The sequence below is a fragment of the Vipera ursinii genome (genome assembly GCF_947247035.1).
Source record: "Vipera ursinii genome assembly, chromosome: 4".
Classification (NCBI taxonomy): domain Eukaryota; kingdom Metazoa; phylum Chordata; class Lepidosauria; order Squamata; family Viperidae; genus Vipera; species Vipera ursinii.
Genome location: NC_139514.1, coordinates 58,382,335 through 58,402,462, shown reverse-complemented (window position 1 = coordinate 58,402,462; position 20,128 = coordinate 58,382,335). Strand labels below are relative to the sequence as shown.

Genomic DNA, 20,128 nt, shown 5'->3' with positions numbered 1-20,128 from the left:
GTGCATCTAAAAGTGAACTATTGTGCTTCTGCAGCCAATGTTATCTGCTGTTCCGAGATTCAACTTCACCCCAGAAAACCCTTGGAAGTTGAGAAAAAAATAATCAAATGCCATACATTATCGGGGTGACAGAAAAATGCCTCTTTGCTGCTATGTAACGGCCATCAGCATTTTTGCAGCCTAGATGAGACCTGGCAAAAATAGTACTTGAGAAACGGCGTAGAAGAGGATGGCTTTAAAATATCTGTATGGGTAACGGTGAGGTGTTATGAAACCGGATTTACCCTTGAGGAGGAGGAACGCGGGAGCAGGCACAAAGCTCATTATCCCTTCATTGTTCGGCGATTCTGCGGGTCTGTGAAAAAGAGGCGGGAGCAGTTATTACCCATCCTCGTTGTTGCCAGGGTACCGCTATTTAGGTCACACACAAGGCAGAAACGAGTCACATCATGCCTCCATGACATACTGATATACTCTCCTGCGGCTTTTTGCAATCCTCCAGACGTAAGCCTCAGGCCCCCTCACAGAATCCCCCCCCCCGCCGTCTCCCTTTCCACGACCCAGAGCTGCGCCACTGCAGCAGGGAAAGCCGCTCACATCCTAAGATGGCGGCTAGACTAAGCAGGGCTGTTCACGTGACCTAGGGAGACTGTTGCCAAGAGCAGACTTCTTTTTTGACGGAAATCTCGCGAGATCTTGCAGGAACCGGTTGAGCCGCCAGCGTCATTATGAAACGAAAACAGAAGGGAGGGGGGGTCAGCTAAAGGAGGGGGGGGATCTCGCGTGAATAGCGCCATAAACTTTGTGTAGGGAAGCCTCGCGGTACCATCTAACGCCTCCCGAATCGGAAGGAGTCCAGAACTTACTTTAGTTCTCGCGGTAGCCTTGGGATTTCTCCACCCTCCCCCCACCTCTTAATGCGGAGCGGAGAGTTCTCCCCGCGATACCTTTTGCAGCAAGCAGAGGTGGGGGGAAGGGATCGAAAGGAGGAAGAAGGGGCGGGGCTTGCGCGCTGAAGTCAGCACGGCGGCTGCGAGGGGGCGGAGGAATATATAAAGGCCCGGGTCGAACGGGGGGTTTCAGTTAAAAGAAGCGATTCTAAGACGGAGGAGGGAGAGCTGTCGTAGGCGAGGCGTGTATTACTTCTGGTGAATCCGACTTTCTCTACGCGGAGCGGGACCTCCCGGAACAATCTCTCGTTATGAGTCATGTGGCAGTGGAAAATGCCCTCGGTCTAGATCAGCAGGTGAGGGAACTCAAAAGGAAAAACGGACGGGTGGGCCCGGAGAAGCCAGGCCTTCTCGCCCCTCCCCCATTGGTGGCCGACCTGGCTTCGGGGGCCCTCTCGTGGTCTTCAACGCGTTCCTTGGCCCTTGGGATAACCCTAGTATCTTCCCGCGCTCCACCGGCCCGGCACGGGTTTTGTGCCGGCCTTCTGGTGGCGTATTTGACTGTGACGCAGTTCCTTTTTTTTGTGGAGGCCGCAGTTTTGGCGGCTCGGGCTCAAATCGTTGTAGGCCGTAAAAAAAAAAAGGAGCGAGGAGGAGGGGGGAGTTGAAGGGCAAAGGAGAACCGCGGCGAGGCGTGAAGGATATAGGGTGAAGCGCCCCTGGGCCGGGTGAGACAGGCCGGGCCTGTTCCGGGGCTTTGTGCGGCTCTGGCGACTGTTACATCTGCCGGGCCCCCTGGTGGCGCTGGCCACGAACTGCAGCGGGCGGGGGACCACGGCGGCCATCGAGCGATGACGAAATGGGAGGACGGGGGGGGGGGAGAAAAGCGCGTGCGCGGTTTTCCCACCACCCCCCCCCCCCAGCCGGGGAGCGGGAGCCTCAGAAGTAGGGCTGCCGCTCTTGCTTCCCGTCTTAGGTGCGCGCGTGCGCACGCGCGCACAGACGCGCGCGCCCCCTCCCCGTCTCCTTTGTCCTCGAGGCCCGTCGGGGGTGAAAGAAAAGGGCGGGACCGCGCCTCGAAAGGCGGGTTCTCCCTCAGGTTGATTTACTGTCGCTCCGCTCCTCGCTTCTTATCCTGGCCCCGTTGGTCGAGGTGTTGGGAGAGCGGCGGCAGAGGGAAGTCCTGCGGGCGGCGCGGGGTTAGAACCAGCTCCCGAAATGGATGGAAGGGGGAGAGCCCAGCCGGTCAGGGAAATGGGAGCAGGCGTGTGACGCTGCCGCCGGATTAAGCGGCAGGCTAGGAGAGCGCAGTCGCCGTTCGCTGCGGCAGAGCTGGAATGCCGCGGCCTGGAAAACGCCAGAGAGCAGGCAGGAAACTCGGCTGGCTCGATCTGTCTTGATCCGGGGAGGCGGCCCGCATAGTTTGCGATTTTTGAAGGGGGAAGGGTGTATTTAGACGGAAGTTCAAAATAAACCTTGATACTTGGGCCGGTTGATTTTAAAATAAAGAATCGATCTATCTTGATGCGATGTAGAAAAGCTGCGATTTACACGACTTGGGGCTCCTATAGCAGCACGTCGCTATTGCAATTTTGCTCAAAGAAATCAAAGCTGCTGTAACACATTTGAAGTGGTGGAGAGGATTTCCTCCTATGTCCCATCAAGAGTTGTTTTTTTTTAAAAAAAAACTGGATGGTAGTTATTGTTTCCCACAATTGAAATGTTTAATTTCAATATAAAATAGTCTGGTGGTACACCACTTTAATTGCCGTACTCTAAATAGAGTACTGATAAAGCAAATGGAACAAGCTTTAGATAAGTCTCTTGATATTTCTAGTGAAATTGCTTGATTTTTTTTATTTGAGTGGAAGCTATATCTTGGCAGATTTTCATTTGAAAATGTAACTAATGATAACTTGTGTATTTTTAAGTTTGCTGGTCTAGACTTGAATTCCTCAGACTCTCAGAGTGGAGGAGGAACAGCAAGTAAGTACATAATTCAAGAATATGTTGCTACAATTAATAGATCTTATGGTTGGCCTATCATTTCAGTAAAAATTAAGCTACTATTCTGATCCCACATCAATTTTATATTTGTTATGCATCTTTAACATTAAATAATCTTGCTGGACAGTTGAGGTTCAAAAGAAACATTAAGGACTGCATGCTTTCTAAATCCAGTGTTTGATCATTCAATTTCTGAATCATATAATCCTATAAGCATCTAACTGCTATCTTACTCCTTTTATACTGCCAAAGAACCACTATTGATTGAATTCAACTACTGTACTTTTTATGTTCTGGCAATATTGGGATAAATAGGTTTCCAAGGAAATGATACAATATAAGCGTTAGTGGGGTTACTGTTTATTTTTACTTTCTGGTTTTGAGGTAATCTGTTAATGGCAAAGTAGGGTTATTACATAACTACATCTTATAAATTATGTCACTTGTTTAGAAGATTGTTCTATCTAATAGCCAAGTAAAAATTCTAACAGCTTCCAATCATGAAAAGTATAAGAAAAATACTGTGATGGGTTGTTCTAAAAGGCAAATTTTTTAAACTAACAAGTACTTTTTCTCCCCAGAAGGCCGGTATATTCCTCCTCATTTGCGGAATAGAGAAGCTTCAAAGCAGGGTATGTTGGTATAGATTTCAATTGTGAAGTAATATTGCTTTATTTAAACTTGATTCATAGGTGGATATGCATTATAGGACATCCTAAAACAATAAATATTATAGTCTTATACTACAGCTTGGAGGAGATATCTGTGGTTATAAGTAGCAAGAAAGCACATAAAAAAGTTAATTTGCACACTAAGTGATATTTTTTACAGTATGAAAGTTGCAAGAGAAAATTCAGCTTGAGTGTTAGTAGAACAGTGATTGAGAGTTGCATTTTCACTTCATCAGCAAAGCTATTAAGTAGTAGTGGAATTTACTATAACCGGAACAATGATGATACTGGGCCAGCAGAAAATACTGTTCCTTCTGAAAGTTATGATCAAATTCATTGTCAAGTAATGATTCTAATGTGGAATGACATAATTGACAATTATGATAGTTCAGATTGCAATTATGAAAGGATCCATTATGAAATGAAACATTTTGAAAACACTAGTAATAAAGAAATGGAAGTAAGCAGAGACCCAGGCTTTTTCCAGTTTAGTGTGGTGCTGTTCTTTCAAAAAGCCTGCTTACTGCTGAATCAATCTCCTATAGGGTTAGAAATTTAAAACTTCATAAAAGGAAGTTTCTAAAGCTGTTATTAAAAATATTCTGAGATAAAATTATAGTATAATGATCAAAAAGATTGTAGAAATGATAATCAAATTTCTGAGTTTTCTCAGAGGACCCATATTTCTGGAATTCAATCTTGTTAGCAACTAAACAAATAAAAGGTAAACATTTAATGCAAGCTTTGTTAGGTTTAGATATTTCCCTTTTTATCGTTTTTGTGATTTGCAAGAAAGTTGCTTACACCCAATTTTTGGGAGGGAGGATTGTTTTAAGCTGACAATAGTGGGCAAAATATATCAAGTTTGTTTCTGTGTTAGTTGTAGTCTTGTGGCAGTTTTGACTTCCAGGATTTCCATAACCATAAGTAGCTAATCTTACTTAGTCTATGGGTACACGTGTAAAAGGTTAATAAAATTTAGAAACTTGTAAAATTGTGAGAGTGAACACATAACAAAGGTTAACAAATTAGTGCATCTCCCACGTACACAAGGAAAAAGAATGATTTTTAGTAATTTTCTAGAAGTTGTGTTCTTCGTACATTTTGGCTTATATTGTAAATGTTGACTGCTGATTGGGAGTGATGTTGGTCTAAAACATCTTGGGCCTTGTGGGGGGAAGGTTCACGAAAGACTTGAAGTGGGCAGCAATTCTTGTTGCTTCAAAGTGACATTCAAATTCATAAGGTAATTTTTGGGCCTTTTACTAATTAGAGAGAAGAGTTTAAAAAACGTTTTTCTTGTTAAAAGCAGAAAGTCAAACTGATCTCTTAGATGAAGGTTGGTAGCTGCTTGGGTTAATCTTCCCAAAGGGACATTAGCATGGTAAGGGTACTTGAAAGCAATTAAAGAGAAGATCTGTAATACTACTTTGAATGAGTTAATAAAAATCAGCTTTATACTGGACTGAAACATGCTTGGAAGTAGTGAAAAATGTTTATTTCTGACTGTCCTAAGCTGTTGATTGGCCAGTTCTTTTTTTTAAGCACTCTATATTAGATGATGGGGGGGGTGTCCATATTGGCCACAAAAATTCAGAGACTTGCTTGTTCTTCTACTTGTCCAAATGTGAGCTCTGCTGTCACCAAAGGTAAGCTGATATATTTGCAGAAATTTTACATTTCAGAATGATAAAGATTGCCCAAAAGTTATTAGCACTGGTTGGGGACATTCCACAACAGAATGTTTTAATATGCTTTCGAACTGAACCATAATGCTGGGAGTTTTCATGACTCTTTTGCAGCATACAGTATCCATAACTATACAGCAAACTGCTATTCCAATTCGTTGCCACCACCAAGAAGCTGTAAGTTGGTGTCAGGCTGGGGTGATTTTAAAGTTTGCCGTTTGGGAGCATGCCTCTAAGCAGTAACTTGCAGTTAACTAACAGTTTGAGCTTTTTCTTCAAGCACATTCTCAGGCTTGCCTTCCTTGCCTCAATTTAACACTTTCCTCCATTGGTGTTGTAACGATTAAGGAAACATGATTAAGAAACAGGCAGCGAAGAAATATTAAATTCTTTTGCTCCTTTCAAGTTTAGTACTTTTTAGTAACACTGATTTTTATTAAAAGCTTAAGTTGGCAAGTGCCAGGATCCACTTTTGTAGACTTAGGGTTACAAGGTGAGAAAGTTATTCATTCTTAAACAGGACACCAGCATAGTAACAAAAAGCTTGAAATTCACTCTATTAATTCTAAATCCAAGGTTATTATGGCTATAGCTCTTTTTAGGGCTATGTGTACTAAAACTATTTAACATTTTCTTCACAAGCAATGCAGTTAAACTCTCAATAGTGTAAATCTATTCCAAGTTTTAAAATAAAACACAGGTTTTCTGTTTAGTGGGCACGTTCTTATGTTATACACTAAAATAATGTGCTGAATCTTTTAAGGTAATTATTATTCAGCTATCTATGAACTGGATAAGTTTCTGAAAGATTTAGAAAGATCATAAATTTGAATAGCTTATTCAAAATACTATAATGAAATTAATGACAGATTTTAAAAGCAGACTTTGTTGACATATTAAATACTGTCAGATATAATAGGACAAAGTTTGGGGAGCCCTGGACTAATGTGATCTTTTGAACAGGAGAATAGTTCATAATGTCCAGTTTTCCTTAAACTTGCCTTAAAGAATTGGATTTGAGACTGGAGGCCTGTGGAGAAATGGGGAGGTGCATCGCCTGTTCCAATCTTTCCTGGCTTGTGAGGAAAAATTCCTTCAGCTCTAGTTGTAGCAAACACTTTACCCTCCCCCCCCCTTCCTTGGGAGCTTTTGATACAAGCCTTGTTGCTCTTCATGGTCAGAGCTCTTCACATTTTCTATAGGAGATTAACCTGAGCGCGATTCTGAAACTTCAGAATGTTTGTAAAGATAAACCAGATAACTAACCTTTTACTAGAATGAGTTTTTCATGGGCTCATGAATGAAGGGAAATATATGCGTCCCAGGATAATGTTGCAGGATCCAATCTGTGTCTCTCACCGGGAGCATGAGGGTTTTAGTCTTCCGAGCTTTTGGACTCGTGCTCTTGAGTCCAAAAGATCAGAAGATTAAACCTCTGGTCCTGGTGACTGACCCAGATTGGACCCTTTCATGAACTTCCTAATGATAGTGGCAGACTTCTAATGTACTCTACAAGGAGCTTTTTCTTTAAAAAAAAACATCTGAAAAAATGCACGTATTAGCATTGGCTAGTCAGAGTGGTGCTTTTTAATTGCTGTGTGCTTAATAAATTGTATCTTTGAGCTTACCATTGGACATTGAGCTTAGTGCTGGACTTGCTTCAAATTGGCCAGTTTTTATTTAAGATGTGCTTCAACTTACTGCATGGCAGCAATATTGCTGTACAAGGTACATAGCTATAGTACAGTTAATAGTTACGTTTTTAATATTCTTAAGAAAGTTCAGTTACATAATTAAGTATCCATAAACTTGGCAGCTTTTGTGAACATAGATGCAGAGAAACCTGCAATTTTAATTATTTGAGGGCAAGTTGCCCTTTTTTAAAAAGAAAATTGCCCTTAAATGTAAATTTCTGGCAGCAAAAGTCACACTGTTACAGTGCAGCTTGCAAAAACCATTTGCTGGCACAAGTGACATTTAACACTTTAATTGTTTAACTTTTTATTCTCTGCTAAAGATTCCCCCAGCTGGGACTCTCGTGGAGGTAATGGCTATATGAATGGATATGATCGTGACAGCCGGATGAATGGCTACGATCGTGATCGTGGTGTGTTTGGATCCAGAGGAGGATCTGGACGTGATGACAGAGGTGGGCGTGGGGACCTGTCACTTCTATCCAACTTAGTGCTTAAATAGTGATTAAAAAATAAAGAGAGCTTAAGATAGGGCAAAGTATGAAGCTCATGAAATTTACGGAAAATTCTTTGAATTTTCTTACCAAGCAGCTTTAGTGGAGTTGCCCTCCTGAACAGAAATGCAGCAGATATCATAGTTCTGAAATGGGTCTTTAATGGGTCTTTAGAATCCTTGCCACAAAAAGTTGAAGATGATCAATTTGAATCCTGGAGTCAAAACTTTTCACGTCAGAGGTTTCTATTAATGACTTAACTATTAAAGCTCACTGCTCAGTAGTTGTTCCAATTACTGTTTTCTCCAGGTTTTACGTGTCACGTATGGTATACATTCTCAAAATCTTTCATCTGACTCTTTCTTCTTTACTGGTGTCGGTATGTGGGCAAACTCATGAAACTTGAAATGATCCAGTTTTCAAGCTGTTGTGAAATTACGAAGTTTTAAATGACCATATGTTTAATATGGGTTGCCTAATGGTTGTACTCTAGAGATATGCCATAGGCTCATTCCTCATTGAACAGAAGTAAAAGTATCCATGGTGGGTGGGTTCATTCAGCTTGAAAGGATCAACAGCTGCTGGATATTGAATACCATTGCCTACAAAATTAACTATCATTTTTTTTCTGTCAGTGCCATCTTAGCTTGATGGCAGTATGACTTTGAATAAATACAGATGTTATCTTTGGAAAACTGGTGGCTACTTGTTGATATTAATGTTTCTTTTCAATATATTTCTTTCCTCTTACCTGTAAATATCTTTGGAAATATTTCATAATGGATTGTATTTGTAGGATTTGATGGTGGATGGAATGCTACCAGAGACAGGGATGCATATAGTAGCTTTGGCGCAAGAAGTGAATGTGGGTCAGGAAAATCAAGTTTCTTTACTGACCGTGGCAATGGCTCAAGAGGAAGGTAACCCCTTTGTTTAATCTTTTTTTTTAAAAAAAAAACTGCAGCTCTTTACTATTGCCTGTAGAAATTTAGTTGTATCATATGTTAGTTTTAATAAAATCATTTCACTAATCCTAATAAGTTACTGGTCTGAATTGTTTGGTGCCAATGGCTCTGTGCATGTGTGTGTGTGTGTTCGTTTTTATTAGAAAAACTCAGCATTTCCTATAAAATTACTTTTGGCTAATAATTATTTAGTTTAGAATTTATGAAAAATTATTTTTGGTTTGCCATATCTAAAATCTTGCATGGGTACTTTTCTCCTTATATCCAAAGCCTGTTCTGTAACTGGTTTGGTTTGATTACGGAGTATCTTGATTTTTAATTACTCCTGCATCCCCAATTTCCATCAGGGTGTTCAAGGCAGGATGCTTGTTTCCTCTCTTTTTATCCTTATAAGAATCCTATGAAGTACCAGTAGATTGTACTGAGTGAAGGAATGGTTTAAGGTCATGGATGTCACGACTGAAAAGGGAGCTGAACCCAGAGCTTGGTATTGAGATGGAATAAATGCTGTCTGAATTGTTAAAATCCTTCTACTTAGTTGAATCTCCACACCTGATAGCGAGGGCAAATAAATAATGGAGAAAGCCTTTGATACCCGAAAGGCAAAAGCTGCAGCCCTCAAATCAGCATGATTCCCAAAACTTTCACATGTTGGTTTCTTAACTTGGCAGAAAACTGAAATTATTAATTTCTATAGTGGTGGTAATTAATTAAACCTGATCTTGCTTGGATTCTATCGTTAGTATGTTTCTGAAAAGCACAATGGGATTAAGGCTCAAATAATGCAATCTGTTTTAAACCAAATGTGAATATTTTAAAGCTGCCAGGCTGCTTTAAAAGGAGCACATACATGTGGATTTAATGCAGTATTGTATGATGTTTAGATTTGATGATCGTGGTGGAAGATGCAGTGATTTTGATGGCATTGGGAGTCGTGGTGAGAGGAGTTCCTTTGGTGGTCGATTTGATCGTGGTGGAAACAGTCGTTGGTGTGATAAAAATGATGAAGATGACTGGTCAAAACCACTTGCCGCAAGTGAACGTGTGGAACAGTGAGTATTAAAGGTATACCTGGCAACTTTCAATGAAGCATTCAATGCTTATATGATACAAATAGACTTGTTTTCATTCTAGGGAGCTGTTCGCTGGGGGGAATACAGGCATTAACTTTGAAAAATATGATGACATTCCAGTTGAGGCAACAGGCAGCAACTGTCCTCCACACATTGAAAGTGTAAGTACTACTAGTTTCATAATGCATTTACTTGGTAACTTGTGCTGAAATTGTTAAACTTTCATATAGTAATAAATTAGTACTTTTAAATTGATCCTTCAGAAAGGACATTGGTTCCATTTTTAATGCTAGTAATTTTGTTTGGAAAGAGATGATGCCTTATAATTCAGTGTCTTGATTCTTTTAAAACTTATTACACCATATTAGCTGTTAATGAAGTGTAGGTGTGGGTCTTTATACCCAGATTATATTTGTAAATAGTACAGTGTACAACTAGATTGTTAACAATCTAGTGCCTAGGACTTACAGGCACTAAGGAAATTAGAAATTAGCATATGCCTCGTGTTGGGCTTGGTTATATTGAGGTTTTTGCTAAATGAATTGAGAATGAAATACATTTTAAATATGCAGACAACTGAAGAAAGAAATAGGGAATTCCTACAAAGCTAATAATTGGGGAAAAAATAATTGATAGGTTAATGCACTACTAAAATACCAGTGTGGGTTATTATTTTCAAAGGAATACAGTAGAACTTAGGCTGCTGTAGATTTGCTGATGTTTCTTGGATAGGTACATAGAGAAGTCCTCAACGAACAACCACAATTGAGAACATTTTTTTTGGCTAATCCAGACAATTGTTAAGCAAGTTCAGCCTCACTTTATGACCTTTTTGCCATGCTTGTTAAGTGAACCACTGCAGTTGTTAAGTGAATCTGGCTTCCTCCTATTGCTTGTCGGAAGCCAGCTGGTAAGGTTACAAATGGGGATCCCATGACCCCGGTACAGTGCAACTGTCATATGTACCTGCCAGTTGCCACATGGCCCAGATTTTGATCATTGGACCAATGGCCGTAAGTGTAAAAAATGGTCAGAAATCACTTTTTCCAATGCTGCTGTAATTTTGAACGGTCACTAAATGAATGGTTGTAAGTTGAGGACTGCCTGTGCCTGTTTTCTACATTGAGTGCATTGCATAAACATAACATGCTCAAAAACTGACTTGAGTTGATTGTGTGGCATAGTCCAATTACCTTTAAAAATAAATCCTGTTTTTCATACATTTTCTTTGATGGAAAGCAGATAACCAAAAAAAAATTGCATCCAGCAATTATAATTAGCTTCTTTTGATTATCTGCTCTACATGGAAAAAAGCTGTTTGCTTCAATGTCAAGCTTAGAACTGATTTTGTGTGAATACATTTGAATTGGTTCTTAGAAGTTGAGCACTTGGCCACCTCTGACTCAAATTCCTACCAAGGCTTTAAATCAAACAAGCCTCTATAATCCATAAGCAAGGGCAGTGGGTAGGGTGGAGTGCTCCATCCATTCAGGATCAGGCCTCTGTATGTATGATTGCAACGCTAGCTATTAAGGTAGTTGGGACTGATGTAGAATACTGCTTAATAACTGAAATACCTTTGCAGTTTAGCGATATTGATATGGGGGAAATTATCATGGGGAACATCGAACTCACCCGCTACACTCGACCTACTCCTGTTCAGAAATATGCTATTCCTATCATCAAAGACAAAAGAGATCTGATGGCTTGTGCTCAGACAGGTAAGTCTACATATGTTATAGTTGCATGTTCTGAATGAAGTAAAAGTAAAATTTAGGGACTATGAAGGCCATGCTGTACAGATTTTGAAAACTTTCCTTTAGAAGCCTGGTTGGTTATTGTATTTTGAAGTAAGGTTGCATTGAATAAATACTGAAAATGGGCGAATGCTGTTCTCCAAATGGGGTTTGGGTAAATTGTAAAAATCTGCTGTTTTGCAATTAGCTGTAATTGGTTAACTACCACTAACTTGACTTAGCATGATACATTTGGAATAAAAGCTGTTTGCAGTTAAAGCAGGTTTCTGTATAGCTTACGATAATAAGCAATAATTGCATAGTGGTTGAATTTGTTCTCAGAAATGAAAGGATTTTGTAATTCTATCAAATTTTAATGTATCTTTCTCTAGGTTCTGGGAAAACTGCTGCATTTCTTCTGCCCATATTGAGTCAGATATATACAGATGGCCCAGGTGATGCTTTGAGAGCCATGAAGGCAAGTATGGTTTGCAGCATATAAATATCTGGATAACTTCCAGCAATGTGCATTTCATCATGCTTTCTCCAGTTGTCACTTCTGTGTTAATGTTGATATTTGTGTATGGGAAAGAACTCTTTCTGTTTGAGAACGTAACTCATTTGCCTGTGCAGGAGAAAGGCATGCACTACTTTTGTTTCAGATCCAAAATAGCTCTACAGAGCACAAATAGGCCTTGACTTGCAACCATTCATTTAGTGATTTCAGAGTTATAACGGTATTGAAAAAAAGAATTTTTGATAGTTTTTTATACTTAAAAACTGTCGCAACATCCCCATGATCATGTGATCAAAACTTAGGTGGTTGGCATCTGGCATGTTTCTGACACTGTTCCAGGGTCATGTGGTCACTCATTGTAACCTTTCCCATCAGCTTTTTACAAGCAAAGCCAGTGGGGGAAGCCAAGTTTGCTGAATGACTGCATGGTTCACTGAATCACTACAGTGATTTGCTTAACAACTGGCAAAATGTAAAATAAAATGCAACGCAGTTAACTGCCTGGCATAGCAAAATTTGGGCTCAATTGTGGTCGTACGTCAAGGAGTATTAGTATTGCTGTTTAACTTCAAGAAAGTAATCGGGCAGAATGAAATGGGGATAGCATTGGGCTATATTTTCAGTGATATCTTGCTCCTTAACATTACAGGAAAATGGAAGATTCGGACGACGTAAACAATATCCAATTTCATTAGTTTTGGCACCAACAAGGGAATTGGCAGTGCAGATATATGAAGAAGCTAGAAAGGTAAATATTACATGCTCCTGGGAGCTTATTAGCAGATCACAAGGCAAAGTTTTAGATCTGAAATTCTTTTATTTTCTTTCCTCTAGTTCTCCTATCGTTCCAAAGTCCGTCCTTGTGTTGTATATGGTGGTGCTGACATTGGTCAACAGATACGTGACTTAGAACGTGGCTGCCATATGCTTGTGGCAACTCCAGGCCGCCTTTCAGATATGATGGAGAGAGGAAAGATAGGCCTGGATTTCTGCAAGTAAGTAATATGGTTCTGTATGTTTATAAATAATGTGATACGTTTTGTAATATTGATGACCTTGGATACTCTGGAGCTTCTTTGTCAGTATGGAATCATAGAACTCTTTATGTGCTACTGTGTATTTTCCAGATACTTGGTTTTGGATGAAGCTGATCGTATGCTTGACATGGGTTTTGAGCCTCAGATTCGTCGTATTGTTGAAAAAGATACTATGCCGGTAAAGGGTATCCGTCAGACAATGATGTTTAGTGCTACTTTTCCAAAGGAAATCCAGGTATTTATGATGTTCAATTTTCCATAAGATTCAACACATTAAAGGGAAACTGATAAACACACTAAGTAATTGTCTGTGGCATGGGAAATTTCATCATCATGTGAAATGTCACAACTTTTTTTTTTGCATTGCTGGAGCTGGGGTGGGCACAGCCTCCGCATAATGCAACCGGCCCATGGGCCGGCAGTTTGACACCACTGGTCTATGGTGTAAACCCAAAGCTGGTGTTCAAAAGTCAACTGGACGTTCTTGTTTTTTTCCTTGAAAACATTTTGTTTCTCATCTAAGAAGCTTTTTCAGTTCTGGCATGAGACTTGAAACGTTTTCAGGAAAGAAAACCAAGAAAGTCCAGCTGACTTTTGAACAGAACCTTTGGGACAAGCATGACCTGGATGACTGAGAATCTCTATAGACATGTCTATGGTAAACTTGTTAAAAAGAAATAATTTGGAGGTCTTGAATAGTTTTCTTTTGCAGAACTTGTCTATAGTTAAGTTTCTATTGTTGGGACGCTTCTGTACACCTGTAGAGTTTTGTGGTGATTGATGAACTATGGTTAGATGCGTATTTATGCTAACGAAGTGCTATTTTTTAGATGCTTGCTCGTGATTTCTTGGACGAATATATTTTTCTGGCTGTTGGCCGAGTTGGCTCTACATCTGAAAACATCACACAGAAAGTAGTATGGGTAGAAGATGGGGACAAACGGTCATTTCTGCTTGACCTCTTGATTGCCACAGGTAAAGACTGAGGAAGAATTCTGGCATAAACGTAATGTAAATCTGTATTAGCTGAGGAGAAAAATGCAGACTCCTTCCTATTTTCTCCTATAATTGACTGTTTTTACTTCAATCTGCCTGCAACTAGCTTGATTCGTAACTTTGTTATTATTGCAGTCATAGCGCTAGTTTGTATCATGTGCTACACTGACAGGTAAACCATTAATTAAATTTTTTACATATGCAGGTGAGTCCTTGACTCTGGTGTTTGTAGAGACTAAAAAGGGAGCTGACGCTCTGGAGGAATTCCTGTACCGCGAAGGACATGCTTGCACCAGTATCCATGGTGATCGCACTCAGCGAGATAGAGAAGAAGCATTACGTCGGTTCCGCTCTGGCCAATGTCCCGTCTTAGTTGCCACTGCAGTAAGGACATATTTGGTTGTATAGCTATGTGTGTCTTTTTAATTTGAGCTTTGGGAATTCAGGATTTCCCCTCTTGTCTTCAATAGGTAGCGGCACGAGGACTGGATATTTCCAATGTTGGACACGTCATAAATTTTGATTTGCCAAGTGACATAGAAGAATATGTGCATCGCATTGGCCGTACGGGTCGTGTAGGAAATCTTGGTAAGACGGCATTAATCTTGGTGGGGGTTTTGTAGTTGCTAAGATCTATATATGCAGAAGTGCTAAATAACTTGAGAATGTAGCTGCTCAGAATTTTCCCAACCTCTACTGAAAAAAGCTTTTCCAAAATAATAATGGACATTGATTAGGATGAAAGTACTTTCAGGGAGATCTCTACCAATAAAGGCCTGTTGGAAAAGATCAAGTGTATGTATTATTGAGAGAATTCGTAAGTTCCTTGTAAAGGCGGTATGTGAACTCACAAATCTTTATTGCTAGGTTTGGAAAATTCCTAATGGAAATTGGCATTGGATAGCTTTATTGTATTTCTGAGAAATTTTCACATTGAAGAATATATTTGTGAAAAGAGGTTTTGAATAATATCCCCATTTAAATGCCTTTGGTTTTGACACGTTTTTACTTTCAGTGTTGTAAAACATGTACTGTAGAAGGCTTCACACAAAAAGGGGAACAAATTTATCATAAATGCGAGGATAAATCTACTGTCAACTAAGCTCATTATGAGTGGTCAGGAAGGACTATCTGCTTTTGTGTCATTTTGAAAATAAGCACAGATGGCTGAAGATCTCATGTTTCCTTACCTTTTCTTTTAGGTCTTGCCACATCATTTTTTAATGATAGGAACATCAATATCGCAAAGGACTTGTTAGATCTACTTATTGAAGCTAAGCAGGAAGTACCATCTTGGCTAGAAAACACGGCATATGAGCAACAACATAAGGGCGGAAGCAGCCGTGGACGTTCCAAAGGGTAACGTAAATGAATTTAAGCTTGAGAAACCTGCCTTCCACATAGGTGCTCTAGAGCAGACATGTCAAACAGAAGGCCCGGGGGCCGGATGCGGCCCGCGAAGTGGTTTCATGTGGCCCGCGAAGCCATCCTGGAAACGGCCCCCACTGCCTTGGCCCTGGCCCAGAGACCCTCAGATCTGTCCCACTCCTGCCCAGGCTCCCATAGGCACCCTTGATGCGAATGATGTAGAGTTGGCCATGCCCACCCAGTAGGCTATACACACTAGCCACGCCCACCTAGTAGGCCACGCCCACCCAGGCCATACCCACCCGGCCCCTTGAGGGCAACCGCAATGCTGATGCGGCCTTCAATGAAATTGAGTTTGACACCCCTGCTCTAGAGCTTCACTCTGTTTTACTGTTACATTAGGTTGGAAGCTGTGTTCTATTTCCTGTGTTTTCAGGATGAGGGCTTTTTGCTGCTCCAATATTCCTTTGCATTTTGCAGAAAAGTAGGGTGTGAAGGGGCTGTTTCGAAAGACCAGAGAAAACTAGTAAATATAGGGTATTTATTTGTTAGATTTATATTCCACTTTTCTTGTAGCAGCTCAGGGCAGTATGCATGGTGTTCCCTGCTTAAGACTTTTTGGTTTGGGGAAATTAGATGCCAGTTCAGTTGAAATTCTGAAGTAACATTCTGCAGAGAATGAATAATGGATGTTTGGTTTTTTTAAAAAAAAAACAACAGTTGAACAATTTGAGACAATAGCTATAATAAGCACGCTATAGCAAAATAGATACAGAACATAAGAATTAACTTCTTAGAGGGCTTATTTAATGGGATTTGTGGATATTTTAAATACTGTCTTACCTTTTTGTTTACCTTCAGCCGCTTCAGTGGAGGCTTCGGTGCCAGAGATTATCGAGCAAGCAACAGCAGCGGTGGGAGCAGCAGTTTTGGCAGCAGTCGTGCAAGTAGTGGTCGCAGCGGTGGCGCTGGTGGTCACGGAGGTAGCAGAGGATTTGGAGGTAAATCTTTTGTGCCGTTTAGGTTGAGAATGAAAGGTGATAGAAAAATATTACAACGCTCCACGGGGTTATGTTAAAATGCCTTGTGAACATTTTCATTGTCTCTTAAATTCCTCTCTCCTTTTGTCTTAATAGGTGGTTACGGCGGCTTCTATAACAGTGATGGATATGGAGGAAACTATAACTCTCAGGGGGTAGATTGGTGGGGCAACTGATCTGCTTGCTGCAGATTCTTACCAAACAAGCTAATATGGAAACCACATGTAACTTAGCCAGACTATACCTTGTGTAGCTTCAAGAACTCGCAGTACATTACCAGCTGTGATTCTCCACTGAATTTTTTTTAAGGGAGCTCAAGGTCACAAGAAGGAAAGGAACACAGAAGCCCTACTTTGAAGGTTTAAAGACTCCATTGTAGTCAGGATTTAACTCCTCTACCCATCCCCACTCCCACTCCTAAACTGTATTTATAATTTTGTGACTGAGGATCATTTGTTAATGTACTGTGCCTTTAACTTTAGACAACTTTTTATTTTGATGTCCTGTTGGCTCAGTAATGCCCAAGATTATCAATTGTCTTTGCAAAATTATTCAACTTGGGCTTTATAAAAAATCAAACCTTGGCACACAGGTGTGATACAACTTACAGGAATCATTGATTCATCCACTTTATCTGCAAAAACAAAAGAAAAAAACTTGTGCGGTGGCCTACATTAGGGCTTTGATACTTGGAGATTTGAAAAATAAAACACCTTGAAGCATATCAATGGAATTAGTTTCTAATGTGGCAAAACTGTACAAAGTTAAAGTTGATTTGCTCACTCTATCCTGGATAGGTACTTCGAACCTGATTGTCTTTAAAAAGCCATTCCAGTCCTGATAATGAGGTGATGTATGGATTGCATGCATACAAGCACTGTTTTAAAAGTAAATGCAAGTAAACACAGCAATTCCAGTGTTTAGGCAGATTATTAATGTGAGCTAGCCAATAGAAGGCAGAACATTACAGGGAATGTTTAAAGGTCTGAACTTGAAATAGTTTTTTAGAAGAATTCATCTACTTAAGACGTTTCAAAATTGCCTGCCATATTAAGTTGAAATGGTAGAATGGCTGACCATAACAGTGAAGGTCCGTTTTTTGAAAAGGGCCTGGCTGATTTTTTTGGTCTTAACGCATGCTAGTGTTGATGTTTTTTGGTCAAGGGGGAATGAACAGGAAGAATTATGCAGCAGGCTTTTATTTTAATGCAGATTCACATTACTCTGTTCAAGCTGCGTTGAAGTGTTAACTGGCTTACTGTAGACTTGTAAAATGGCTCCAGAAGAGTAACAAATTCTGAGATCACAAAGGTTGGAATGTACATAACTGCACAAGGTTCAATTCTGCTATCGAGTGCAGTTTTAGTCAGTTTTAGTTGCATAGGTTTCCATTGTATTTAGTCTTGTTATGCTGATCTGGCCAAAGATGAGTATTTCCAACAGTAAAAGGCCTCTGTCACTTAGTGTCTCTGAGATAACGTCTGTTGCCAGAGCTATTACCAACTCTTTCTCTAAGTGGCATAGGACAACAGCAAAATCTCCTAAAGTGCAATAGATCTTTTCAAGTGTATTGTGCCTTGTACTAAACTTTAAGTAGGTGCACTTGACAGTATTTGAAGTCATTTGTTATGGTGCTATTTCAATTAGTCTAGATTTAGGCCCTTGTACATTTTGCCCATAACTTTTTACAAAATACTTCTTTTATTGCACATTCAGAGAATTTTATATGTCTTGTGTGCGTGTCCTTAACTTCCAATCTTATTTTGTCTCTTGGGAGACTGAACGCAGCTTGGCTAAGGAGAAGGAACTAGATTCTAAAACTGGGACCATGGGAATAATGGTTGGGAAGAAAACTATTTGCACACGACAGATTTCTAGATACTTTTTGCTGCTAGTTTTGTGTAATATTTATTGAACATTTTTGACAAATATTTATTTTTGTAAGCCTAAAAGTGATTCTTTGAAAGTTTAAAGAAACTTGACCAAAAGACAGTACAAAAACACTGGCACTTGAATGTTGAATGTCACCGTATGCGTGAAATTATATATTTCGGGGTAGTGTGAGCTTTTAATGTTTAAGTCATATTAAACTCTTAAGTCAAATTAAGCAGACCCGGCATTAGCAGTGTAGCCATAACTTTCTGATAGTAAAACAAAAATTGGCAACTTTAAAATTAAACATGCCAAGGTTTTGATACACTTGTCTTAAGATATTAATGAAACACTTCAAAACACTGATGTGAAGTGTCCAGATTCTCAGATGTTCGTTGCGTGAGTTTTTGTTTAGTTGTGTGGTTTTTTTTTTTTCAGTGAATGTCTGGCACATTGCAATCCTCAAACATGTGGTTATCTTTGTTGTATTGGCATAATCAGTGACTTGTACATTCAGCAATAGCATTTTAGTGAGTTTTACAACCAGCAATATTCTTCAGTTGTGATAAAAGATTCAGTCATATGCAAAGAATGGGTTTAAACTTGCTGAGTGTAAACAATATGAACGTCAGGTCACTGTAGGTTTAGTAATTGCTTATTGTATTAGTTTAGATGCTATAGCACTGCATGTGCTGTGCATTGCTCTCAAATTTTAATAAAATAAAAGGTTGAAATGAATCCTGTGTAGTTTTGATTCTTACTATAAGTGGAATGGAATGGTTTACCATGGGGGAAAAAGAGATGGTTGGAAAAATTGATGATTCTGCTTTTCCTAATCTATCTGGGCACTGTGAACTTTCGGGGGGGGGTTGGTTTGGGGTAGACAGCCATTTATTGCATTTTGGTATAATGTAATCCAATACAGATTAGTTTTGACCTGAATAATAAGTAATAGTGTTGGTTGCAACCTGTAGATGAGGTTGCTTAGTATAATAGTATAGTAGAAATAAAATGTATAATTCGGCAGTTACTTACTATCACTCATCTAGTAAACCACTTTTGGGACTGGGAAGACTATATTTACATTAACCTCCATATTAATATGCATTGGACCGTTGAAGTAGAATTGTTTTGTGGGGATTTGAGTGTGTGATGAATGTGTGTGACATGACAGATGGAAGTTCAGGTCAACAAATGTGACCTGTAAGAACCTGTTAACTCATTTTAGAAAAATAGTTGCGTGTTAGGTTTGAGAGCATTTGGGGAAGGATAGCAGAGCAAGAATATAGTAGTAAAAATTTATTTGCTGCTCATCCCCCAGTAATGGTGGTTTACAGATTTTTCAAAATATTAAAAGCAAAATTGAGCATGAAGGGTAAAGGTTACAGCATTATAGAATGAGGAAGACTGGTGTTCATGCAACAACTCGGGAGATGTCAGCTAGCAGAAGATAATGAAAACTCCCTGATCAACAAATGGACAGATTGGGAAACAGCATCCATATATGCATTAGATTGCTTTGTTAATTTGTGCTTAATGTTTTGTCATTAGTTGCTTACTGAGAGGTGTGGCTGGCACTACTAAAAAAAATCTTAGAAGGTTGGCATTCGGGCCATTTAGCCATTAACAAATAAACCATATTACACGCCACTGAAAGAAAATAAGGAAACAACCAGAACATGTTCTCTTCAGTACCAACACTTGGATAAGCAGGAGTTAACCCCATAGAAAACAATACAGGTAGTTCTTGAGTTGCAACTTAGTAACTGGCTCAAAATTACAATGACCTCAGAAAAAGTGGCTGATAAACTGTTCCCCCCCCCCACACAGTCGTGTGATGGGACAGTTTGCTTGACAACTGTTTTGCTTCTTACCTGATGGGAATTGGTAACCTGAGTTGACTTCTGATAAGCAGTCAAATTGGGAAAGCCAGATTTGCTGAATGACCACAATTCACCTAACAACTGGATAAAAATGGTCATAAAATTGGTTGTGATGTTACTTAACCATGTAGCTTAGCAACCAATGTTCTGATTCCAATTGTGGCTGCTCTAATTGAGCTATCGAGGAGAAAACCATG

At 39.7% G+C, this 20,128-nt stretch overlaps 1 protein-coding gene across 3 annotated transcripts; it reads left to right on the top strand.

Moving 5' to 3' along the window:
- The first annotated feature begins 1,002 nt into the window (after window positions 1–1,002).
- On the top strand, window positions 1,003–18,786 carry DDX3X (DEAD-box helicase 3 X-linked). Of its 3 annotated transcripts, XM_083362883.1 has the most exons (19): window positions 1,003–1,246; window positions 2,822–2,876; window positions 3,479–3,529; window positions 5,371–5,433; window positions 7,274–7,405; window positions 8,241–8,364; window positions 9,294–9,461; window positions 9,544–9,643; window positions 11,068–11,203; window positions 11,611–11,696; window positions 12,385–12,483; window positions 12,570–12,730; window positions 12,863–13,007; window positions 13,603–13,747; window positions 13,974–14,152; window positions 14,239–14,356; window positions 14,971–15,127; window positions 15,998–16,137; window positions 16,273–18,786. In XM_083362883.1, the coding sequence occupies exons 1-19, from the start codon at window positions 1,202–1,204 to the stop codon at window positions 16,350–16,352; spliced, it is 2,184 nt and encodes a 727-aa protein (XP_083219009.1). In that variant the 5' UTR covers window positions 1,003–1,201; the 3' UTR covers window positions 16,353–18,786. The 3 variants fall into 3 exon arrangements, with proteins under 3 accessions (XP_083219009.1, XP_083219007.1, XP_083219008.1); XM_083362881.1 differs by lacking the exon at window positions 5,371–5,433; XM_083362882.1 differs by lacking the exons at window positions 5,371–5,433; window positions 7,274–7,405 and having other exon boundaries at window positions 1,004–1,246.
- The last annotated feature ends 1,342 nt before the right edge of the window (window positions 18,787–20,128 follow it).